Source organism: Neoarius graeffei, chromosome 12, assembly GCF_027579695.1.
Source record: "Neoarius graeffei isolate fNeoGra1 chromosome 12, fNeoGra1.pri, whole genome shotgun sequence".
In the NCBI taxonomy this organism is placed as follows: domain Eukaryota; kingdom Metazoa; phylum Chordata; class Actinopteri; order Siluriformes; family Ariidae; genus Neoarius; species Neoarius graeffei.
The window spans coordinates 5583301-5610481 of record NC_083580.1 but is presented as its reverse complement, the minus strand read 5'-3'; the positions used below and the strand labels follow the sequence as shown (position 1 = coordinate 5610481).

At 40.3% G+C, this 27181-nt stretch overlaps 1 protein-coding gene across 2 annotated transcripts in view; it reads left to right on the top strand.

The window, feature by feature from the left end:
• Window positions 1-26649, top strand: part of LOC132895150 (zinc finger and BTB domain-containing protein 7C) — a 33638-nt gene extending 6989 nt beyond the window's left edge. Inside the window, exons 1-3 of one of the 2 annotated variants that reach the window (XM_060935413.1) lie at window positions 13949-15515; window positions 22503-23850; window positions 24879-26649. In XM_060935413.1, the coding sequence (XP_060791396.1) occupies window positions 22517-23850; window positions 24879-25449 (1905 nt within the window). In that variant the 5' untranslated portion in view covers window positions 13949-15515; window positions 22503-22516 and the 3' untranslated portion in view covers window positions 25450-26649. Of the gene's footprint in view, window positions 1-13948; window positions 15516-22502; window positions 23851-24878 lie in introns of those variants that run through there. The other variant, XM_060935412.1, reaches the window with a different exon arrangement.
• Window positions 26650-27181: the final 532 nt, after the last annotated feature.

Genomic DNA, 27181 nt, shown 5'->3' with positions numbered 1-27181 from the left:
TTAATGATTCTCAGTCTTTGTGTCACAAAGTTTTAAGCAATATCACTTAAAGGCGGTGGAGAAGTAGACAGTGTTTGGGGTGATTTTTTTTTAAATGTCTTGTTTTTAAACCAGAATGGAAGTGCGTTTTTGGAAAAAAAAAATGGTTCCTGGAGGGTTCTTTGGCTGGATAATGGTCCTGGATTTCAAAAATGCTGTTACTTAAAAAGGTTTAAAATCTTTGTTGTAGGGTTAAGGGTTCGCCACAAAATGAGAGAGAGAGAGAGAAAACCTATAGGGTACTAAGTGGAACCTTTCTTTCAAAGAGTAGGATGAATGCAGGGTTCAGACCCAGTGATCATGGACCCTGAAGGATGCGGAAGTGGGTTAACGCTACATAAAAGTTCCATCACCATACTATATTTCACTGCACTGGCAAAAGTTGAAGTATGGCTTCATATTTTTCACTCAAGTTGAAATCCGAAACTCTTCCCTTTACTTAAAGTATTTTCACCCTTCCACCAAGGAACCAAGAAAGGTAGGGAAAACATGACCTATGGCTAAGGCCCTGTCCACACGGCAACGGATTCAGGTGAATCCGATACAATTGTTTATCGTTTCGGCCTGGCGTCCACACGGCACCGGCGTTTTGGGTGCCCCAAAACGCAATCTTTTGAGAACGGGTTCCAGAGTGGAAAGATCTGGCAACGTTGCCGTTGCGAAGTCGTCTGGATGAGTAGAACGGATTTGTTTACGATGACGTCACAACCACATGACTGTGAGTGCTTCACGCTGGGTAGAAATGTAACGAACTCGATGCGAGTTGTCAACAAATCCTATAACTTGGTTCATGAAACGCGCTTACAAAATATTTTCACTGTGAATATTTATTGTGTAATGGTGCAAAGTGAGAGAGAGAGAGAGAGAGAGAGAGAGAGAGAGAGAGAGAGAATAGCCCTTACGGCAGAGTCAATCCCGCCAGCAAAAATAGGGAAAAAAAGGAGCGATCTCACCTCTTCAGATGTTGGTTTAAGTCCTACAATACATTCCTCAAAAAGGGCGTAGAAGGACAAATTAATCCATCAACGTGTAGCATTCAATTTATTCCGGACCATTAAAGACGCCGCCTTCCACGTAGAATCATACGTCATCCTCGCCGCCATATTGGATAGGTCAAAGCGGAGAATAAAGATGCCTCATTCATGTGCTGCGTTTAACTGTACCAACAGGTTTTCTGTCCAAACGAGATCACATGGGATTACCTTTCACAGGTGAGACTGGAAAAATACTTTTCATTGTATTTGGTCATTATAATGTAATTTTACGAACAGATTTTTCTGACTTTGTGGCTAATATGAAGTCTCGTGCATAATAGTTTATGCGCATGTGTCCTTACTTTTTCTATTGTTCTGGTGTCTCCGAAGGGACCGTCTTACAGCGCCCCTAGAGGTGTGGCATGTGTATTGCATCGTTTTCAGCAAGTGTTGCGTTGCCATATGGACCTGATATTTTACTGATCGTTGCCCATGTGGACGCGATATTTTTTTAAATAACATCTCGTTGCCGTTGTCGTGTGGATGTAGCCTAAATAACAACATCTTTCTTGCTAATCTCTTGTTAGCTAGCATGATAATGACCATGCGACCTAGCTGAATGCTAATAGCTAGCTGCGATAAGACAAAATACAAAGTGTGAGTAACAGCAGATAGATTACAGTGATGGATTTTAGCTGTAATTCTGTGTAAAAGTTTAGATTTGTTACCAGTTCACGTTTGCTAACATGAGCTCGACTCCTTGCTGCTGACAAGCCGATGTATGACTTGATGAACATATGATTATAGAGAAATATTGCGATGTTTGAAAGTGAAAAGTGCTGGTGAAAGAAAAGCTCAAGTAAAGAACAGATGGTTAAAACTTTAAAGATGTCATCAAATGTTTGCTTGATGGCTAATTGTGGCTAATGCTCCATTCCAGTGTGTGCGAGTTCCTGCCCAATCATGTTTCCAGGAGCAATTCGTTAACAGATCCAATTTATCAGGAACGCCCATACATCCACCTGCTGTTTTGTGCAGTTCTCTAATCAGCCGATCCCTTGACAGCAGCACAATGCATCAAATCATACAGATACAAATCAAGAGCTTCAGTTAATGTTCACAATGTTCAAACATCAGAATGGGAAAAATAGTGATCTCACAGTAAATTGTGACTTTCTTTCACTGTGGCATGGGTGTTGGTTTGAGCCAGATGGACTGGTGTATTTGAGTATTTCAGAAACTGCTGATCTCCTGGGGTTTTCACACACAGCAGTCTCTGGAGTTTACACAGAATGGTGTGAAAAACTAAAAACATCGAGTGAGTACTGTAAGTGAGCAACAGTTCTGTGGGTGGAAACAAACGCCTTGTTGATAAGAGAGGTCAGAGTTGATAAGATGGACAGATTGGTTTCAGCTTTTTTGCCAGGAAGGATATAGTAACTCATACTGTATAATCACTCTTTACAACAGTGGTGAGCAGAAAAGCATCTCAGCAGAAGAACACATTGGGTTCCACTCCTGTGAAGAACAGGGATCTTAGAATCAAGAACAAGTTCCTACTGTGGCCTGTGTGTGTGTGTGTGTGTGTGTGTGTGTATATATATATATATATATATATATATATATATATATATATATATATATATATATATATATATAATCACACCCTTTCATACACACACACATACAATAAGACATGGTTTTGTAATGTTTCGAAAAGATTTCAGTTGTGAAACTGGATCCACCCACTTATATGAGAGAAGGAGAGGAAAGGAGGGGTGTGGGGAGAGAGAGAGAGAGAGAGAGAGAGAGAGAGAGAAATGAGTGTGTGGGTTATCACTCACTCTCTCAGATCAAAATAAGGACACATTGATCCACCCACCTACCCCTCCATATAGCCCAATCTCTCTTTCTGTCGTTTTTACTCGTTCTCGTTCAGTCTCATACACACACACACACACACACACACACACACACACACACACACACACACACACAGGTTTGTGTTACTATCCTTATGAGGACCTTCTACTAACAATCACTAATGCAGCTAGGCTAATTAATGCTACGCCTGAATTCCACCTGAATCTAATCCTAACCTTAAACTCAGGAACTGAAAATAAACTTTTTAGTGCTTTTAGGTTGTTGGTTTTTTTTTTTTGCTTGGTTGTTTTTTTTTCCACTTGGGAACCAGCCACAAGGCCAAAACTGTCAGATATTCTTGTTCTTGTGGATGGGGACATTTGGTCCTCACGAACATGTAAAAACATGCACACACACACACACACACACACACACACACACACACACACACACACACACACACACACACGTACCGTACAGAGAGAGAGAGAGGACAGGCAGAGCCGCTACACCACACTGAGGGCTGGCAAAAATGTCCAAATTATCCCGTCGCTCCTAAAGGGGGCTCATATTGGGCCTGATAGTTACAGCTGATGGGCAGAATGGAATGTGCTGCAGAGAGCTGGAGACTCAGCCGTGATTAGACCATGCAAGATTTTGTGAGCTGAGAGGATACAGGAAATGGGAGCCACATTTGGGAATTTTTTTTTTTAAATAAAACGAGCATACCTAATAATAATAATAATAATAATAATAATAATAATAATAAAATGTATCACTTTTAAATTCAAATAAAAACTAAAAGACGATCATAAAAAAGTATTATACATTTTTACTTAGTCATGATGGTTCAAACAGATCATTCTTCCACTATAATTTAAAAATTAAAAAATAAAAAAATAAATAAATAAATCAGGAAAAAAGTGCCTGTTACTTAAGATTTTTTTTTTTTTTTTTTGTGGCTTGGCTCTTTTCTTTTTTTTTTAATAACCACGAATGAGCATGATGCCGAAAATGATCGAAGAATTTCATTTGGGGAAAAAAAAATATTTAAAAAAATGGAGAAATAAATAAAACACCTCCTAATGATCCCAGGATCCTTTTATCATCTCTATTATAAAATATATTACAGATTTTACAAATATTAATTTTAGACATGAACATAACTTCATTGCGTGTGTATTTGTGTACTTTACTATGAAAACAATGCAGCAGTGTGTACAGGTGTGTACGTGCAGGTATGCTATAGTTGTGTGTATATTATTAGACTATATATCACCAAGTGTGACTATTAAAGTCTGTGTCTAATGTGTGTGTGTGTGTGTGTGTGTGTGTGTGTGTGTGTGTGTGTGTGTAGGGGGCCGTGTGTGTGTGTGTTGCTACTGCTATGACAGGCATCTGTCTCCTGTGCCCTGCAGCCTGGCTGGTTTTAATTAGGAGAAGCCAGAGAGCCTGAGGGCAGACAGAGGCTAGCTATAATCACACACACACACACACACACACACACACACACACACACACACACACACACACAGGTTAGACTCCCCCTCATACACACACATGCCTCCGTCTTACACTCACCCACCAAAAATTACCTTAGAAATGCACATAGAGTTACGTAGCAACACACACACGCACACACACACACACAAAGGCAGGCACAAACACATAATTACTCAACACAGTACGAGATAAAACACAGAGCTACTGGGCTGAAAACAGGAGTTGATGTCGTTGACTCCTCCCTAATCCAGAGATGTAGCGAGGCACTGAAATGACCTTACAGCTGCATATTTTTAGATAGTGTACATCTGTATCAGTGTGTGTGTGTGTGTGTGTGTGTTCATATTTCTGCTTGCATTGCTAGCTTTACTGTACTTGCAGAACAGACGTCTTCGCAAGCAAACTTATATATATATATATATATGAGAGAGAGAGAGAGAGAGAGAGAGAGAGAGAGAGAGAGAGAGAATATAACATGGTTGCATGAAGGTAAACTTCATATCTTTGCGCCACCGTGTAATGTTCTTTATATTATATGGACACATCCACAAAAAAATACACAAGTTAATTGAAACAATTTTAATTTCAAACCGGTTCACCATTTTGCCAACGCGCATCTAGTCAGAGGGAAAACACTGGGAGTGACGTCATCGGAGTGAAATATTGGGAATTATTATACATACAGGACACTTTTTCGATGGAATAAAAACATGTGTTCTATTCCCTTCTAGCAGGTTTCATTCATTTGGTTTGATAGCATGCAATATTGTTAGCATATCGCTTATCCTACGTGTATTACATCACTCTACCCAATCGAGAATGAACGCTGAATAGGGTTTACGATATTACATGGTTGTCAAGACAACATGACGTCACACGTCGGAGATGTAAAACTTCCGTGCTAGCGAGCGACTGTGACGATTTGTAAACAAACATGGCCGCCAGGTTTGCGTCGTTAAATACGGAAGATTTTGAGAAAATTTTGAAAGACAAAGATGCGTTCAATACCCGAAAGTAAGGTGTATTATAATAATAATAATCTCATCTCATCTCATTATCTGTAGCCGCTTTATCCTGTTCTACAGGGTCGCAGGCAAGCTGGAGCCTATCCCAGCTGACTACGGGCGAAAGGCGGGGTACACCCTGGACAAGTCGCCAGGTCATCACAGGGCTGACACATAGACACAGACAACCATTCACACTCACATTCACACCTACGCTCAATTTAGAGTCACCAGTTAACCTAACCTGCATGTCTTTGGACTGTGGGGGAAACCGGAGCACCCGGAGGAAACCCACGCGGACACGGGGAGAACATGCAAACTCCGCACAGAAAGGCCCTCGCCGGCCACGGGGCTCGAACCCGGACCTTCTTGCTGTGAGGCGACAGCGCTAACCACTACACCACCGTGCCGCTCCATAATAATAATAATAATAATAGCTGACTTTTTTTCATGGTCTATCAGATATATTCTGTTCAGCTACTCATCTTTGACTCGTTCAGTATCATGCTAGCTGAATGGAATATATCTGATATACCACACAAAAAAAGCCAGACATTATTATTCAAATCTGTCACTCAGATCCGCAGTGTATTTTGTATGAAAAAATGCGAGTTTTTAAACACGATAAGATAAACTTCATATCTTCAAGCCAACATGTGATTTCTTTTTATTACATAATATAGACACATTCACAAATAAAAAGTATCCAAATTTATTAAAACAACTCATTCATCGATTTCCTCACAGTTTTGGTTCTCCATGTCCCAGATGGAGCTCGTATGAAAACTACGAGTGCCGTATTTCCCAGTAAAACACTTTGTAATAAATAGCAATATGCGATACAGCACAGTAACTATGTCGTATTTAATCACTACATACGTAGTAATTACAAGTCCAGGACATGCAGTACTTCGGATTAACGTTAACGGGTTTTGATAGTTTAACATATTAATTGTATTGGATAAAACTTGGTGGCATGATGTTATCGGAAAACAATCAACACACTGACAGGGTTTTGTGATGAATGATGCAGCGGAGTCACAGTTCCCACCCCAAAATGATTCTTTTCCAGCAGCAGGATGTCCTGAAGTGTTTTATTCCTCTTACGCTGCAGCAACTCGCTAATGATTATGTATTAAACAATTCCATGGTGTCATTTTAACTGGTTATATATACGTTTAATGTTGTGGAATGACTGTGAAGGAAGTTATCAGTGACGTTATAGTAGATATAAACACTCGTTCCCTCACCATGTTCCTATTCCGTCTCTTTTTTAGGTGAATCAGACCAAAAAAGAAAAGAAAAAAAGCTTTTCATGATACTGAAAAAAAAAAAATCCTCCATCATGAAGATTTTGCTGCGACTGAAAACTTTGTTTCAGTGATACTGAAGTCAACATACGATACTACACATGTTGGAGTACTTGTGTACGTGTGTGTGTGTGTGTGTGTGTGTGTGTGTGTGTGTGTGTGTGTGTGTGTGTGAAACAATTCAGCTGTAAATGACATTTATACACCCCTGTGTAAAAATCCTGTGTACAGCCAGACAGGAGGATTGTGTGTGTGTGTGTGTGTGTGTGTGTGTATTGTCCTTGGACAAGTTTTTTCCCACCCAGCTAACCCTGGGAGTGGTGGGTGGGTTTGTCTGCGGCGGGCAGAGATGACACAAGTTTTCCCACCGTCCACCTTCCTCCCTGTCCGACTTCCCGAGTGATTTTTCACATGTTTACTTCACATCTGCTGTAACTTTTCCCTCCTCCTAGCATCACAGAGCTGAAGAGAAGTGAAAGACTTCATGATGAAACTCTCTCGTTCTCTCACTCTCATCCTCCGTTCCTCTCTCTGTCTTTATCTGTGTGTGTGTGTGTGTGTGTGTGTGTGTGTGTGTGTGTGTGTGTGTGTGTGTGTGATGACAGGAACTGAGTGTGATCACAAACAGGTACTGCAGAAGCCCAACGCTTACTCAGCCTGGACCTCCTGAGTGTGAACAGACTACACACACACACACACACACACACACACACACACACACACACACACGCAAAACCACTCATGAAAAATCAACTCACCCAGAAGATGTTTTTCTCGTCTTATATCTCAACTCTCTCATCATCAACTAGTTCATCGTGTAGTTATTATATATAATTCTCACTTGTAGTCATTCTGCAGATTTACAGCCACGTTATTTATTAAAGGAGAACTGAAGGCAAATTTTTTATTATCAAAATTCTATTTCTCATTTTATTAAATATCGGAACGCATGTTTGATCGCTATTTTGTCGCTGCTATAGCAAGTTAAGAGTGTTTGAAATATGCTCTGTAATATACTGTATCAGTCCATATGTCAAAGCAATGGCCGTAAACACGATTCGTTGAGACCTGTGCGAGACATCATAGGACGGAAGTAAAACGTACAGCGGAAATCAAAGTGACCAACATCTGCTAATGTTGTCAAAAAACGTGCGCGCCCTCTTTCGAATGCTGACGTAATCAAGCCGGAAGTTTTCCCTGTGTCTGAAATCGCTCCCTACTCACTATATATGGCACTGTATAGTGGGGACGCCATTTTGTAGTGCTGTCCAAAACCTTAGTGAGGATTATGTGGGAAATGCGCTCAGTGTAATGTGTATTTATCACAAAAATACATGCATGTATTTATTATTTTGAAAACCCACCCACCCACCCACCCACAATTGTGCGACAGTAATGACGTAAATACCAGCGTGACGGACTCGTCCTTATCCTGTCGTCTTTCCAACTCTTCTCTACTCCACGTTGGTTCCCAGTCGTATGGAATAATCTCCATCACTGATGAAGCTGGCAAATCTCGAAATTAATCTAAATTGGAATGATATGGCGATCTGGCCGCTGTGTAAACGGTTTTCAAAATGGCGGCGCTGACACTTCACGTTTGAAGTCTCGCACAAGTCTTGTGAAGATCACATGGACAAGTGATGCCTGCCGTGGACCAAATGAACTAAATTCAACACGGATAAAAACCGAATAGGCCGATAAGTATAATATTTAATTGCAGTTAGTTGCCAATACGAGTCACGATATAAGGTTACTAAAACCGAAAACGTAATTGAATAACACGTTAATTAAGAAATAAAGCAAGTTTAAAAATGACTTCAGTTCTCCTTTAATTACCAGCGATTTCCTTTAAAAATCTGCACATTTAAGAGAAATTTTCACTTGATACTTTTACCTCTTCTCTACTTTGTAATCGTCAGCAAATCGCTGTCGTATAAGAGGAATAAAACACTTCGGGTCATGCTGTTTTTGGAAAAAGATCAACTTTGTCTTGAGTGCTGAAAGTAACTCTGCTTGGCATGGTTGATTGTTTTCCTCTAACAGCACACCACTCAGTGTTTTAATCCTGACTTATCCGTAATAAGTGTGTATTACGATGAGTTCATTCTCAACACTATTCACATGGACTAACACTTAAAAGATATAACGGTTAAGTTTAGAGGCGGAATTAGCATTCGTACCCTTTCTTATGACTTGATTTGCACCAAAATGGACATCCATGTTGGTTTCAATCAGTCAAATTTGGATGAATTCCTCACGAGGTCGTGTTAAATCTCACACAGCGACATGACACACTTGGATTAGTTCATGTTCAGTTTCGGAGCGATTGTTAATTATACAGGACACGACTTAACTGCTAATTTAGAACAAGCAATCCGAAAGTGGACGAAATACAAACACAGATCGAGCTGCTTGGCTTTATAATGAGGTGAGAAGAATGGTGACATCGTGGATCTAATATAAGAAGTTTTTTTTTTCAGAGCTCTGAGTCCACTAACTAATGAAGAGTTACCTGCCGAGGCCTGGGTTACTATGACAACTGACTGAGCCTTACAGCGTGTCTCAGTGTGTGTTTTTTTGTGTGTGTGTGTGTGTTTCACTGAGTATTACTGTAATCATGATCTCAGTGGCAAACATTTATTCGTTTGTGTTGATGCAAAAAAAAAAAAGTCAAACTTGAGCTTGAACAAAATGTCAAAACTTTTCCGAGGTCATGGAGGAGAAAAATTTGTCGCCTTTCTTCCATTCTTCGGAAGACAAGCGGACATTAGACACACACACACAAAAAAAGTTTTTGATGATTTGGCTACTTACATAGCGAAATAATTGAAAAAGGAAAAAACCCTGTTGTTCATAATTACTTGATAAATAATTAAATATTTTTTTAAAAATCATGTTTAAAAAAATCTCATATTGCACATTATGGACTGCATTATGATTGTTTTCAGATATATTATTATTATTATTATTATTATTATTATTATTATTATTATTATTACAACAATAAGGATTTTCCAATAATAATAATAATAATAATAATAATAATAATTTCTTCTTTTGGTAGCTCAATTTCTTTATATATCACAAATAATTCTAAAATTAACATTTTCTTACTCTGATTTTGCCTAAGATTTGGACTCACCCTATAAATACTGTGTAAATTAATAAATATTAATGATATATATAAAATTGCATGTTATGTACTCATTTCTTTCTTCCTTTCTTTCTTTATCGTGGATGCTTTCATACACCTAGACCCCAGCATCATGTTGTTGTCATGCTCATTTCACTTTTCTCCTTTTACCCAGGCCTCATGTCAGTAAAATTAGGTGATTAGTCAGTTCCGCTGCACATCATGAGTAATTATAATACTGATATTTTGCTGCACTGATTTTGCCAAAAAATATGTTTTCAACACTTGAGCTGTAAACACTGTCTGAATTAAAAATTAAAAATACATTTTCAAAAAATCCTGTCCAATGATCTCACATCGCATGTTACATGCTGTATTATTTAATTAATATTTGTAATATGATTTACTTATTTACTTATCGTGGGATCTTTCTGACACGCCTGTCACAGACATCCTGTTTTTCACGCTCTGTTTTCCTTATTAGACAATTTCATCATCTAGCTTACTCCAAATCTCTTACTGCTCAGCGAGATGTGACGGGAAGCAGGCCAATTAATCGAGTATGCTTCATAAACTGCTCACTCGTCTGAGTGCTGATGTCATTTTGGAAATCCTGTCCGGGTCAGGAGCCCTTTAAAGCGCCGAGCGATGAGTTAAACGCACATCAGTGTTTAAATCTGAGAAAACAGGAGTGAACTTTAACAACTCAGTGAAAGAAGAGTGAAGACAGGAGATGAAAAGATATAAGAGAAAGCTGTGTAAGCTCCTCAACAGCAGCAACACGTCATTTCAGAAGGTCACATTTCACTGAGTTCACTCATTATTGCGTATTATGAAGGAAATTTCTCAGTAAGTCGTGACACTGGTCTGAGCCTGTGGGCTTTCTCAGGAGAAAAATATCATGGGAGTTTTTATCCTTAAATTGTTGCTTTTTCAGGTCTCTGGATTAACTGAGTACGCAAGTACGTGCGCACGTACGTACGCACGCACGCGCACACGCACACACACACACACACTTACTGTCATAACTGGACATTTGCACAAGATACCACTTACATTTTTAAAATATATTATTAAAGCAATATTATTGTTTGATTATTAAATTATTGTAATAAATTTTCAGTGTTAAATGTGTGTTAAAATCAATATAAAATAATATCAATTATTATTTTTACATTTTAACAATTTTTATTATTTTATATATTTATCATAAATAAATATCAAGGTCTTTGTTTGGAAATATTTACTGCATATACCGTACGTAGCTCAGGATTATTTCTGCTTCTATTTTTGTTTGTTTACTTTTGATTTCATGATGGTAAAGACCACTAATCCCGGTGTTTATGTTTACAGAAATTATAAAATGATTTCTGAGTTATTATAGAAATTAATCTGTTTAAAGTCACTCTGTATTTCTTATAGACAGTTGTTCGTTATGTTATGTAAATCTTTTTCTTAAGCCAAAATAACTCACTGTAATTTAATTTTTTTTAAATCAAAAACAAAAGAAAAACAGAAAACTCAGAAAATAAATAAATAGAGTGCTGTTTTATCAGTGGAATTGGCTTTGAGTTCAGTGGGTCAAAAGTTCAGGAATAAAAAGGTCTAATATTTCAGAAAAGTAAACATCATATGAAATACTGTATTTGCTTAATGGTGTCTCTTACGTTTTGTGAAAAAAAAGATAAAATGTTCACAACGTGTGTGTGTGTGTGTGGAATTTTTTTTTTTTTTTGAGTTTGAATTTGAAGAGTCCTGAATGACCTTCAGAATATGTCCATCTTAAAAACACATTTTAAAACAAAAAGATTATAAAACGCGAGCTACAGGAAGTTCGAGCTGCCGCTCATGAGAGATGTGAAAGATGTCAACTGAACATCACTGCAGTGTGAACGCTCGCGTCGCGGTGATCTCGCGCCTCTGTCCACACATGAACGCTCACATGCAAAGATCAATAACTCTTCGTTCAATCACTCATTCATTCATCTGTCCATCTCCAGTCCTCCCGCTCAATCGTTTTTGTCTCTTTTATCTCTCAAGGCATTAAGACAATGTTTTCTGTTCTGACAAGTTCTTACTCAGATCTTCTGTGTGACTCAGGTAATTACTTTCCACTTGCTTTGAGCTATTTAAAGCTCTGGTGGATGATTGATACCACAGTATGACTTTATTATTCCTGTTTTTAAAGCAAGCTTGAGAATGGGGCTTCCGTTTGCATCCAGGTGAGAAGGAAAGAAGAAGAACGTCATGCGTAAACACATGATTCAGGTGTACAATCATGAGAAATGTTTTGTTTTCTTCTAGAAGTGTTATTTTTGCACAGAGTTAGACTTCATGCTCATTTTAGTTGAAGATAGATAGATAGATAGATAGATAGATAGATAGATAGATAGATAGATAGATAGATAGACAGACAGACAGACAGACAGACAGACAGACAGACACCAGGCCAGTGGTTCAGCAGCTTGCGTTGCTGCCTCACAGCCCCAGGGTTCGATACTGAGCTCAGGTTACTTCCTGTGTGGACTGTGGGTGGTAAAAGAGAGCAACTGGACTTGCTTGAAGATTCTTTCGAAGAATCTTCAAGCAAGTCCAGTTGCTCTCTTTTACCACCCACAGTTTACTATGACCTGTGTGGAGTTTCACATGTTCTTCCAGAAGCCATATGGGTTTTCTCTGGGTTCTCTGGTTTCCTCCCAAGGTGTGTGTGTGTGTGTTTGTTTTTTCAACACTAAAGTGAACGTGTGTGCATTTTGGTGTGTGTGTGTGCGCACGCACATGTTTTTGTATACTACTGAGGACCAAATGTCCCCACGAGGATAGTAAAGTCTGACAATTTTGACCTTGTGGGGACATTGGATGGTCCCTACAAGAAAACTGTTGTTGTTGTTGTTGTTTTAAATTGAAAAAAAAAAAAGAGCCAAAAAGTTTCCTTTCCATTACTGAGGTTAGGGTTAGGGTTAGGTGCAGGTATAGCATTAATTACCTGCAATAATAATTATGTCAATAGAAGGTCCTCACAAGGATGGTGAGACAAACTGTGTGTGTGTGTTGTGCCTTATCTTATCCAGGATATATTGCCCAGATCCACAGCGACTCTGACCCTTTAACATTTACTGAAGATAAATATCAAAGGGGATACAAACTTTTGAGCTTACTAACAAAGATTATGGTACCAATTATGGCATAACAAAGAATATGGTAACAATTGGTGCCATATTTATCTCATCTCATTATCTCTAGCCGCTTTATCCTGTTCTACAGGGTCGCAGGCAAGCTGGAGCCTATCCCAGCTGACTACGGGTGAAAGGCAGGGTACACCCTGGACAAGTCGCCAGGTCATCACAGGGCTGACACATAGACACAGACAACCATTCACACTCACATTCACACCTACGCTCAATTTAGAGTCACCAGTTAACCTAACCTGCATGTCTTTGGACTGTGGGGGAAACCGGAGCACCCGGAGGAAACCCACGCGGACACGGGGAGAACATGCAAACTCCGCACAGAAAGGCCCTCGCCGGCCACGGGGCTCGAACCCGGACCTTCTTGCTGTGAGGCGACAGCGCTAACCACTACACCACCGTGCCGCCGCCATATTTATATTTCAGTAATATTTCACAGTTATTCCACGAAATCAAGTCGTACATGAGCTGATAGCCGACGAGGCATGTAGCACCGAGTTGTCTATAATCCATGTACGGCAAGATTGAGTGGAATAACTGTTTTATTCTATCCACATTCACTGGATTTTGAGAAACGGAGCATTTTTATTTTTATTTTTTGCAAATTCAGTAAATACAAACTTTATACAAAACGTCCGACAAAATCATTTCCACTTAGAATGTAAACAAACCAGTGAAATGACGGGAGCAATTTATGAAAAAATGCAATAATAATAATTCTTGAAAAATAAAAAAAAGATACGTTCTTACCATCAAATATTCCATATTTTGTATTTTTAGAGTTTTGTTTTCGAGTAGAGTTTTTATTTCGTCCTCGGTTGCTTCAGCAACACGCGCTGCCATTTTGTTTTTCTCTACTCACGGTATATGAGTTGATATCCTAGTAGTAGAGCAGCCAATCAGAGTGCACGATTGCTCATATCCAGTGAATGTGGATAGAGTATAAACATTGATACCACAGTGCTGTTGAAATCTCAATTCTGATTGGTTGGAAGGTGTTGAGTCATTTTCTGTAGCAGCAGCTCTGGCTTTTAGTTAGACGATACGCCCTGATTTGTTTCCATAGTAACAACTTATCCTGTGCAGAAACTTGCACACTAGACGCCAGACGTTCCACGTTGCTATTTAAAGAAAAACTCGCTGATACGCTGACGCTTTGTGAAAGGAGACGTTCAGTAAGGAGTCTCCAGTGTCAGCACTGTCACAATCAGGAGGTTTTCCGTCACGTCTAAGAGTAGAGGAGATTGTGTTTTCTTCATGGTGAGGAAATTGTGTTACGTTACATTAATAGCATTTAGCAGACGCTTTTATCCAGAGTGACGTACAACATACCCAGAGCAGCCTGTGGAGTCGTTATGGGTTAGGTGCCTTGCTCAAGGGCACTTCAGCCATCCCTGCTGGTCCAGGGAATCGAACCAGCAACCTTTTTGTCCCAAAGCTGCTTTTCTAACCATTAGGACAGTTTATCGCTGCTGGAACTATGTTGTTTGATTAAATGTAACTCTAAATGGATAAAAAGTACATGTACATTGCATGAATACATTTCAAAAAGCAATAGTTGATAAACTGTTGTGGTACGAAGAATGAAACACGTCAGAGTCGGGCTGCATCGCATGACAATCTTTGATTATTTTTCCTATAGCGACATGCCTTGTCGTGTCTCGTTCCACATATAGTGTACGGTGATTCCGTCGGGAGCAGGAGCGTTCACTCCCTCTGCTCCGTCTCGAACAGCTTAATGTGCTGCACAGGCACAAATAGTGTTGGCACTTCAGACTCGTTCATTTTCCTCCCTCTCTCTCTTTCTCTCTCGCTCCTGAACCTCCCAGTGCTGCCTTCGGTTCCTCGGTCAGTCGCTGCAAATCTGCTGTAAGGAAACTAAAAATTCATTTAGGTCGACCCCAAATCAGAGGGTGTCTGCACCACGGCCTTATTACACACCGGGCCTAACTTGTGTTGTGGAGGTGGATGGGGTATTATTATCTCTGTGCTACCCACCCAGCTATAAAAACGACTGGTGCTGCATCTCTACATCACACACTGCCCCTGCACTAGTCCTCTCTCCCTCCCTCTCTCTCTCTCTCTCTCTCCCTCCACTGTACAGTGGGGTCCACCTCTTCTCTTTTCTTCTCTTCTGTTCTCTTTTCTTCTCCCTCACACTCATCCACTTGCTCTCGGTACCACGCACGCGTGACTGAGTGACTGAGTGTGTCTGTGTGAGTACGCGTGTGTGTGTGTGTGTGTGTGTGCGTGTGGACACGCGCAAGAGAAAGAGAGAAAGAGAGAGAGAGAGAGAGAGACGTTGTTTCTGCCACTGTTGGATATTTTTTTTTGTGAATGGAGGGAAGATGAGCGGATGAGTGAGAATGGACAGGGAGCGCGGCGTAAAAGACAGGAGATGAGACAGACACAGAGAGAGAGAGGGAGAGAGAGACAGAGAGACGAACATCACTCCGTAGTCTCAGGATAAGTCACACACATTCCAGAGGAGGCTCAGGGTGAGTGTGTGTGTTTTGTTGTTTTCCTTTTTTTTTTTTTTTTTTAATTTTCATGTGACCTTCTTGACGTTTGTGTTCACGTCTTCGATGCGTCTCTTGAAACAGGAATTCAAGCGATTTGTGTGTCTTTTCTTTCTAACACCTGTATTTCCTTTAAGCGCGTGTGCGCGTGCGCGCGTGTGTGTATCAGGTGTAGCCTGACAGAGTGACAATAGCGTGGTCGTGTCACGGCATCAGTGCGACACGATTAAAGAAAATTTCATGACTCGTGTAATTATTTGGGTTGCAACCTAATATCTGTTTAAAAAAGAAGAAGAAGAAGAAGAAGTGCAAAGCTCTGTGATGCTGTCAAAAGGGTCAAACACGTGATCAATCCCGTTCGCTGATTCGGGTTTGACACTGTATCGACTCTGTCATTAATGTGTCAGAGGTGCTTTCCCTTAACCACATCCTACTTCTAAAGACTACTGATATTCTGAAGAAAAAAAAAAAGGAGTCATCAAATTTTCTCTCTCTCACACACACACACACACACACACACACACACAGATAAATAGACACACAGTAAAATGCTTGCACATCAAGAACAAGGCTTAGAACTGAAATGAGGCCTGGTGCTGTAATTGTGCGGTGCTGTTTTGTCACCAAGCCGCACTGATAACTTTAGGAGCCAAACGGGTCGAAAAAGACGGGCAGAGGGCAGGAAGGACGGAGCGTGCTTTAGTGCGTGCTTTAGTGCGGAGACAGATAAAGATAACAGGTGTAAATGATTGTTTATGGGACAGTGCGTCACGCCTTTTATGATGGTGTTTGTGTGCTTCTGTTCTGTCTTCAGATAATACTTACACACTGCAGGGATTAGAGCAGAAGAGCAGACATGACCCAGCACCAGGGTGTATTAGTATCAGTATCAGTGCCTTATAACCAAGTCTGCCATAACGAAGGTGTGTTCATGCCATTTATTAGATCAGGATAGTTTTGGGGGCGTTTGAGCTGATTAAAAAAAAAAAAAAAGTTGGAAGTTAAATATGATTAAGATAATAGGATTAACTTAATGACGAACATTATTTAACCCCTTAAACTTACACACCTTCTTTTATTAGTTTCAATGTAATTACTACATAATAATTCCTGCTGATTATATATGTATTTATACAGTACTTCTACAGTATACTTGTATTCATTTAATAATTTCATGATTTATCATGTTAACACTCCAACAGAAAGATTTAACTTTAAATATAACTTTATCACGAGTGGCCTGAGATAAGGCAGGGTTATATCTTTCTGACATATTTTTACAACTCATCACTACAAGCACCTAAGGAGCCCTTGACGGCAGCACTGTTATAAAACTGACACGGTTTGGTGTTTGTTGTACTTTATTACAGGCGTATAATACTGTTATTAATCATCAAACAAACTACAGGACTCACCATAAACAGGTCAAAAGACAAAGCTGAACCCTAAACCCCTAACTTTATTGTGCCCTCGTTACACCCGTGCATGTCGAACTGTGTGTGAAATTATCACCAGCCACATAAAGAGTGAAAAACTACACAACACTGAGGAGTGTATTCAAGAGCTTAACCGTTCTAACCAATTCATAAAATCATCACGACCCCAATTTGTAGCGACAGAGAGACAGAGAGAGAGAGAGAGAGAGAGAGAGAGAGAGAGACACCGCTGAGAATATGACCAAGACATTTTTCCCAAAGTTCGTAGCTAGAGTTTCCCCAAACGAGGCCAGTTTAAATTCATCTGCTGATCCTGAACCGTGACGGAGGCGCTCATTACTCGTGTCACACCTGTCATTACCGCAGCGCTTCCGTCTCCTCTGGCTGAGAGACACATCACCCAAATCCAAATTCAGAACCATCTGTTCAATTATTGCAGGGCCATTGCTAAGACGCCGACGAGCGCTGGTGTGTGTAAACAGGCTAAATAAGTAGCTGTGCTAACGGCTAACAGCCTGAACCTACAGGTCGCCCTCCAGCTCAGCCTTTGGAAAGGCCCTCAAATGATCTCCCTTAGGACCCACTAACCCAGCACTGGATTGAGCCAATTTACCACCACCTATTCCTCACGTACAGCTCCTTCTTAACCTCTCTCTCTCTCTCTCTCTCTCTCTCAGTCTATCTTCCATGTCTGTCTGTAACACTGTCTCTCTCCTGCTCTTCTCTGTTGACACCTCTGTGTCCCCGGCACCATGAGATATGATGAAATATGTCTGAGAGATGTGAACTGTTTTAACTTTTCTCAAAGTTGTGTCTTAACTTTATTCCTAGCTGATGAACGATGCTTCACCTCATACCTATTACAGTGCATATATATATATATACATATATATATATATATATATATATATATATATATATATATATATATATATACACTCATCAACAATAGAGGAAACATAAATACGTGTTTATTCAGTGACTCAACCTTCAAACGTTGTTTGCCGCGCTGTGGAGCTTTGTCCTCAATAAGTAAAGCAGGAACGGAGACTGTGTGTTCGTTTAAAGATCAAAGGTACTTCTGTTTTGACTCAATTAAGAAACATCTAGGTTTCTGAGGTAAACTCTAAAGGTTCGCGTTACATCGTTCCAGAATAAGAACTAGACCTTTTCATATCTTATAGAGTCCTACTGTAAAATCAAAACCAAAACCTCAAAAGAAAATGTGCTTCAACTGAATTTACAGTGATACCAAATGATGCATGAAGATTAAAAGCTCACACACACACACACACACACACACACACACACACACACACACACACACACACACACACACGCATGCATATTTACAGTATAATATCCTTACCAGTACCAGTAACCAGTGTGGTTCACAAGTATGACACTGATACGATATGGTACCAGTCAAAAGTTTGGACACACCTTCAAAATCAATGTTTTTAATTTTTATTAATTAACCAAAAGTCACTTCATGTCTTAAAGTAACGATGGTTGTCGTTTCTCTTTACTCAGCTGAGCGGTTCTTGACATAATATGGATTACTACAGTTGTGGTGTGGAATAGGGCTACTTACTGTTTTTTTTTTAAGTTTTTATTTATTTATTACTATTATTATAATATAGTACTACTGCTATTGTTATTTATTTATTTATTACTATTTATTTATGTATTTTTATTATTTACCATTTACTATTTGATCTCAAACACATTAATAAGGCAAGAAACTCATCCACTCATTAACGTTTGACGAGACACACCTGCTAATTGAAGAGCATTCGAAGCTGGTTAAGATAATACCAAAAGCGTCATCAAGGTAAATGCTGGTTACTTTGAAAAACCTAAAATATCAAACTTTTTTTTTTTACTTTTTTTTTTATTTACCACATAATTCCACATCTGTTCCAGATATTATTTCATAGTTTTGATGTCTTCAGTATTGTTCTCCACTGTAAAAGATACAACACAGAGAAAAACTGAATATGAATCAATGAGCCGGGGGTGTACAAACTTTTGACTGGTCCTGTATACAATTGCGCAGTAGGTGTGCTGCGATAAGAAAATAATCCATGATGCAGTGGTGTGTCGGAACACGACGCCAAGCACGTCCTGAAGAGTTTTATTTGTCTTACACCACAACGATTTGCTAACGATAAGTTTGAATTTATTAACAAGTGAACGAGAAATGTTTATTGATTAATGACACTGAAGACTCCGTCCATAAACGTTAAATAAAAATAAACGTCTCCTTGCAGAAATCATTACCAGCATGTCTTAACATGTTATTGTTCTCCGGTTTGCCGTATAAAGCGTTTGCGATACAAGTTCCTGTGGGCGAGTTGGTACTATAGAAATGAGAACCTATAACAATAACGAGTGCATTAATAGGAAACGATCATTTGAACGACTGCCAGAGAAGCGAGACTTAAATATTGTATTGGGTTAGGACCAGGAAGTTGCAGGTGCTGTGTCTTTACGTAGCTAGAAACATTTTTACGATGAACCAGACCTCGTCCTGAGAAGTCGTCACGTCTCATAACGTGCAACGTTTTTTTTCTCAATATTGATTACTTTCCTGTAAAAGACAGACTCTTTTTTTTCTACCACTGTTGTCTAATCAAATTCTGTACAATGCCTGTATTCACATATTTGTTATTATTATTTTTTTCCCATTTTATTTAAAATCTACAGCAGCATCCTGGAGAACACGCAAACTTCACTTGAAAGCTTTAAGAAACTGATCCAAATCTCTTTACGGCACAGGCACATAAATAATTTTCGAAGAGATTGTTCAGGTCTGAAGAGTTAAAGAAGTGTGTGTGTGTGTGTGTGTGTGTGTGTGTGTGTGTGTGTGTGTACTTGTGATCCTGTGGTGGTAGCCATGTAGGACGTTACAGTGGGAAAGCAGTGCCCTCCTTCCCGCTCTGAGCATGTGTCACATCCTGCTCCTATCCTACACACACACACACACATGCACACACACACACACACACACACACTATAATTATGGGAGTGTATCTGTGAGGACAGGGGAGGGGAAGAGCACAGAGTTAGGCAGCTACAGAAGTTGCACGTGTTCCCAGAGTGGGTGGGATCGACTGTTGTTTTTAGCTCTAAATGCCTGTTTGACTTGGCTGGATTTTCCAGGGAGGGGCACTGTCTTTTTTTTCCTCCTTCTTCTTTTCTTCTTCTTTTTTTTGTGCGTAACCTGTCAGGGAACTTCTGGGGACATCAGATCCCCCTTCTTCTTCTCTCTCGTTCTGTGTTGCACTATCATGTTTAAACAATACAAGTGCACTTTTAATCCATCTCTATAATGCCAAGTACGCACGAAGACTTGACATAAAGGTTCTTCTGTGAAGGAACGTCCTGTTGCCCCACCTCGAGCCATTCTACCCTAGACATTCTTGTGCAAGGTCGAAACAAATCAAGGGGATTTTTTAAAAAGTTCAATAAACACCCACGGTATTTCTTAATTACTGTGTATACGCCTTAGAGTTGCGATAAATCATATCGACTTATAAGAGCTTTCATAGAAGAGTGGTTCTCGACAGTTCTCTGAGGAGCTCTGTGAGAGGGTCTGTGATTCGTACCCATGGGGGGTGGAGTTTTGGGGTATTTTTTGTTTGTGTGACAGTAGTGGAACTCACAACCCGTTTGCGCACTGTAAGAAACAGGAGTACAGTAGGAGCTCATTTCTGTCTCCCAAGGTACAATGGACACTAATGTACCCCCTAGGGCTTGTTATTAGACCTCAAGGTGACTATGTGCAGTTTTTCAGGGCCAAAAAGGTACATATTATGTTCCCAAGCAGTATATAAAGGGTACAAATAAGTACTTTAGAGGGTACTGGTCCAATAACAAGCTATAATAATTTACTTAATTTTTTGAGAGTGCGTTATTAAGTTATTATTCAATGAGTTTGATTGCTCACTTGACATGAATTGGCCTAATCCACAAATCAATCAAGTTCATTTATGCCGATGAATAAAAATGATTTATAGAATTAAATAATCCGTCCTGTGAATGTAAAACTCAAAGCCATGGTAATATTCTACGCATTCAAAATAACGAGCCTAATATTCAAATACTTCGATTAGATTCGTAAAAGAAATCCATGGAATTTATTTTGCCATTAAAGGTGTCACTGCTTGCAAGAAGCTTGAGAACCCTCGGCACAGAACGTGGACTGAGACTCATGCATACTGTTTGTTCTTTGTTTCATTCCCATGTAGTGTTTCTTTGCTCTCTGTAAATGATGTCCCCGCCCCCTCTCAGACCCACTCATCGTGTTCAGTAGGCACTTCTCTTCATTTAAAGACATGTTGTTTCTTCTTTATTAGACTATATGTCTAATAAACTGGTAATTATAGCAACTGTCTCCTAGCAACAGTGCAAGAAACGTTCAATACTTGATTGGTAAGCGCTCAGATGTGATCATGAAGAACTAGATTCAAAATAGAAAGAAAGAAAGAAAGAAAGAAAGAAAGAAAGAAAGAAAGAAAGAAAGAAAGAAAGAAAGAAAGAAAGAAAGAAAGAAAGAAAGAAAGAAAGAAAGAAAGATTGGCCTGTAGATGCCGGCAAGAACTGCTCATTTACTTTAAAGTCACTCAACAAGGCTGGTTTGGATTTGGGAATCTCAAAGCATCCATCTAAATGTCTGCACTGACCGCGTGGAGTACAAGCACTGAGATTATGCTCTATTCATAGCTGTGAATGAAGGGCGATGGTGCCAAACGTCTCTGTGTAAAAGGCAGCGAAAACATTTTAGGGAATCCACAGGTACAATTCAGTTGCCGTTCACCCGTGTGCTGAAACCGGCTGAACACACGACTCCTCACAGTGACTCTCGATGTGATTTCTCTTTATGCAACAGAAGACAGAAGGTGTATTTGGATTCGAGCATCATTTCTGAAATGCAAGTAAATAGTAAAGGCGACCAATTTACAGGTATTAAAAAAGAAGCTAAAGAATATTAGAACGGTTGAGGGGGTGGTGCTATGCATAAAAAAAAAACCTCTTGCCCTCCAAACTTCTTTGCTTTAGTCTAGAAACTAGTGTCTGACCCCCTTTGCCTTCCTGTGTTTTGTTTCCAAATGTCACATAGACAGTGTGTGTGTGTGTGTGTGTGTGTGTGTGTGTGTGTGTGTGTGTGTGTGTGTGTATGTGTGTGTGTGTGTGTGTGTGTGAGAGAGAGAGAGAGAGAGAGAGAGAGAGAGAGAGAGAGAGAGAGACTCTTGTCTATCTTATTTTATCAGACTTCAGACATCATGCTTGGGTTGTGAAAACTCCAAAGTAGAAGATAAGAAAGAGAGAGCTAAAAAGGGGTGGTGAGGCTGCCAAGTCTTGTTTGATGGATTCATTATACATCTCAAAAAATGACATTCAAGCATCCTCTGGAGGAGCTACTCTCTCATTCTCTGTCACGCACATACAATCTGGCTGGTGCCTATGCCTATATAACATTCTCTTCCTTTTTCTACTTTCTTTCCTTCTTCCTTTCTTTGTGCAGATTACTGTAAGACTATGGCACACAGTGAGGAGGACCTCATTGGGATCCCCTTCCCCAATCACAGCAGCGATGTCCTGTGCAGTCTCAATGAACAGCGGCGTGATGGCTTCCTCTGTGATGTGGTCCTGGTGGTGAAGGACCAGGAGTACCGCACACACCGCTCTGTGCTGGCTGCATGCAGTCAGTACTTCAAAAAACTCTTCACCGTGGCCACGGGCGATGGCGACCCCAGCCACCATGGTGTTTACGAGCTGGACTTTATAGCACCCAAGTCACTGACGGCCATTTTGGAGTTTGCGTACACATCGACGCTGACGGTGACACCCTCCAACGTCAAGGAGATCCTGGGTGCAGCGCGGCTTTTGGAGATCCCGTGTATCATTAACGTATGCTTGGAGATCATGGACACCGGAGGAGGGGGAGGTACTGGTGGTGGAGAAGGAGAAGGAGAAGAAGAGGAGGATGAAGAAGAAGATGAGGAAGAAGAGGAAGACGAGGAAGAAGAGGAGATGGCGGAAGAGGCAGAGGATGACTTGAAAGATGGTGAGGTTGAGGAACGTGATGAGGACAATGTCAGTGAAAGATCTGTTCAAGCAGATGCTTCTGAAAACCAGGAGAACCGAATCACTGGGGGAGATCGAGGAGCAGACAGTCCTGCATGCAGCTCTCAGCAGAAGGTACACTCAGAAAGAGACTTGCTAAACTCTCAGAGATGCCAATCGCGTACCCCGGAAAAACCCAGAGAGCAAGAAGGACTGGAAGGCAGAGTGCTGAAAGATTTTTCCATCGAGTCCCTGCTGCAGGAAGGGCTGTACCCAAAGATGCCAGGACTGGAGAGAGGGTCAGGCTTCACCTCTCTTCTTCCTGGATTCTATCCTCCAATTTGGGCTACAGAGTTTCCAGGCTTCCCGCAACTCCTGGATCCCCAGTGCCCACCTCACCCTTACCCAACTGGTTCGTTGGACAGCGGGCCCTTGGATCTCGCCATCAAGAAAGAAGTCATCAAAGAGGAACTAAAAGATGAGCTCCCCAGCGCTCTGCTCCACAGAGAATTCCTCAAAGACTTTGTCAGCCCAAGTGTTGGTGTGGCCCCTGAATCCCACCTTGGCCAGATCAAGGATGAAGCAGACCTGCGGAACTACTTGAGTTTCCTGTCAGCATCCCATCTAGGGTCACTGTTTCCACCGTGGCAGCTAGAGGAAGAGCGGAAGCTGAAACCAAAAGCATCGCAGCAGTGTCCCATCTGCAACAAGGTCATCCAGGGTGCAGGCAAACTACCTCGGCACATGAGGACGCACACAGGCGAGAAGCCCTACATGTGTACCATCTGCGAGGTCCGCTTCACAAGGTAAGACAGAGACTGGGCATAGCATACATTAAATCCAACACAGATAGCACCCAGGTGGGCGCACTTTAGAGCCAGTGTGCCAAAGGCCTCCTCCAGGGGGGCGCTGAGAGCAAGTCTTGAGAACACACACTTGGCAGGGGGGTGAGATCCACACTGTTTAGGTGTGAAAGTTGAGGTGCTGGTCATACCTGCTAACCTGAGACCATATTAGCCTTTTAAATCATGATGAACAGAAGGTTATCACTTGGCGAAAGAAACAATCCACCTGCCAAATCAGCACAACTGGAAGACTGGAAGATTTCACTTCCTCAGCTTAAGTCTTTCAAAGGGTTTTTTCTAGAAAACATTTCAGCATGCTTATTAGCTGTACATCAAAGATTTCTAAAGGTGTTTGAAGGTCACATAGTCATAAAACATAACAACACTGAAGTGTCATGAATAACAGGAAGGTTGGGGAGTTGACTAGGCCAGACCAGATCAGTCACACAAAGAGAAGTTGCAAAAGCAATCCAGTGTCTGTCATATCATATCACCTGTCATGCAAATGTATTTGTGAAACAGTTTGTGCGATTTTGTGGTCAGCCTCCGTCAGAGCTTCACAGTGGTTTCCATATTGTAATAACATAAGAAAATACAACCTAGATTTCACTTCTTAACTAGCACACACTATCACTGAAGAACAGAAAGCTAGAAGAGAGAAGTTTCGACCAAAAAGCACTTAAGAGAAAAAACAAAACAGGAACATTGATATGACTTTAGCGCACCACAAGAAGACAAGAGACAAATCCTAAAAACCCACTGGCATGTCCATCCTTTTACACCTATCTAGGGCAAGTTTCATTCGCATGATTGTCAACCACTATGAATGTGCGTGTGTATGTGCGTATGGGTAGCTGCTTTCGGCTTTAGCAGTTACTGAGGTTTAAAGGGGATTTTTATGGTCATGAAAAATGCATAAAGCTGCACAATCTTTCGCAACTGTTGAAGGATAACCCTAAATCCCACCCGCTCGATTTTTTATCTCTCAGGCAAGACAAGCTCAAGATCCACATGCGCAAGCACACAGGCGAGCGACCCTATATGTGCCTGCACTGCAACTCCAAGTTTGTGCACAACTATGACCTGAAGAACCATCTACGTATCCATACGGGCGTGCGGCCCTACCAGTGTGAGCACTGCTACAAAAGCTTTACCCGTTCTGACCACCTGCACCGGCACATCAAGCGTCAGAGCTGCCGGGTGTCACGCCCACGCCGGGGACGCAAACCTTCTTCCTCCTGGCGCTCTTCCTCTGGCTTCTTCTACCCTCCAGATGCGCACCCACTACAAGGAGAACAAACACTGCGTTTGCCATCCCTTGGAGCACCGGTGCCCGCTCAACTACCCGAAAGACGGCAGGATTTAGACGGTGGCAGCAGTAGAGAGAATCTGACCGACAGGAAGCTCATCTCAGAGGATGTGGACAGGAAGAGGGGGGTGTTTGCCTTTGCCCTGGCAAGGGAGGACGTTCTACCGCACCCAGCCTTTTACCCTCCGACCCCTGATCCCTGGACCGTGAGACTGGAGCGAGCGCCACCCGTTCCTGAAGCCGCAAACTGACCGCAGAGAATTTTTCGGTCATGCACAACTCTTTGGTTATTTTTTTTTCCTTAAATGTGACTGAGAAGAATACACAAGCTCAAGTCCGGAACTTTCCCCGCAAAACTTTGGGTTGCACTTGAGCGGAAAATGCTTTTCAGAATTTCTGAGACTTTGCAAATCATATTGGCAAATTGCTGATTTTAAATGATGTCTTTTTTGTTGTTGTTGTTGTTGTTATTGTTGTTGTTTAATTGTCAGCTTTCTAATGTGATGCCAGGGATTTTAAAAGGATTTAAAAATGGTTAATATCTTGAACATGTATTTGTATTTATGATTATGATTATGATGATTATGATTCTTCTGGTTGTTTTATGCTTCTGTATTTGCTAACAAGGGTAAATTAAAGTGGGATTAAAACCTACCCACAGACTGTTAAGTGCAATTCATTTTTTTTTCATTCCAAAGTTTCACAAGTAAGTCAGGTATCTAAAAGGGACAAGTAACTTCCATAACCTCTGTCAGAAATAAGCTGCAGGCGTAGTGTATCAGTGCATCTAGAAAGTAAGTACCCCATCTACCCCAGCTAGGATTACACATACCACTATGCAAAGATGACATATATGAATAAATGCTTAGCTGTTAGAAATTTTATCACAAATAATTAACACCGTAAAACACAAAAGAAACAAGTCGTCAAGGTTTTCACGACGAAACAGATTCAAAGCATTATAGTAAGCAATATGATGACTAGTTGCATTTTACATGTAAAAAAAAAAAAAGCCTAGATTAACTTTTATCACAATAACCAGTGCAAAAAAAAATAATCATATGATTTTTATTTGGATTTACTTTCAGATTCAGCTTTCATATCTAGTTTACCCTTGATTAGTGTCCAACGCTTCGTATGCACTATTGTACATATTTTATATCATGTTTTATATAATCTTATGGTGAAGTTGCTAATTGTTGTAAAGTATTTAGTCTTTTGAACATTGAAAACACCCAAAGATGTGTTGTACGAGAACAAACTTGAAAGTCTTTTTAAAAATCACATTTTTAAATCACTTTAAATCTCTTCAATGGCTTAATTAAAGTTGTTTAGTCTTTTTTGTATTAATTTCTTTTTTTTTTTCTAGCTATAAGTTGCTGGTTGAAAGTGTCTTGCAGGTGCTTGTCATGTACAGAAATTAAAACAGGGACTGTGTCCATCATCCATCATTTTGATATTATCGTTCCTCTTTTTAGCTAAATGACTATTGTACGTCACCGGTGTTTGAACTGCAACGGAGAAAATATTTTCAAGCTATTTATGCATATTTAAATAGGCCTTGGCTATATTTTGCTAAGATGTTTTTATAAAGACACTAAAATGTCCGTGTCCTTGTTTGTCTACACAAAAAAAAGGGAACATTTTTCTTTTCTAAACAACAGAAAGTGTGCTTCTGTGATGTTTATGTCATTAATGATCTGATTTTTTCATACATTTGAAGTGGAAAGAAGTCGCTTGAGAGGAAAAAAAAAAGCTTTCGTTTTCTCACTTCCTCTGTGAAAGTACAGCAAAGTAAAGGCAACTTTCATAACCTTTATGAGCAAAACAGTAACCTTTTTCATCTAAATCATAGTCTGAGCTGTGCAAAAGTCCTGATGTTTTCTATATCCGATATAAATACAAAATCGAAATAATAATGAACGTATAAAAGAGCTCTCTGTGTTTGACAACGCTCTGTATTTGGTATCTGTAATTAAGAAA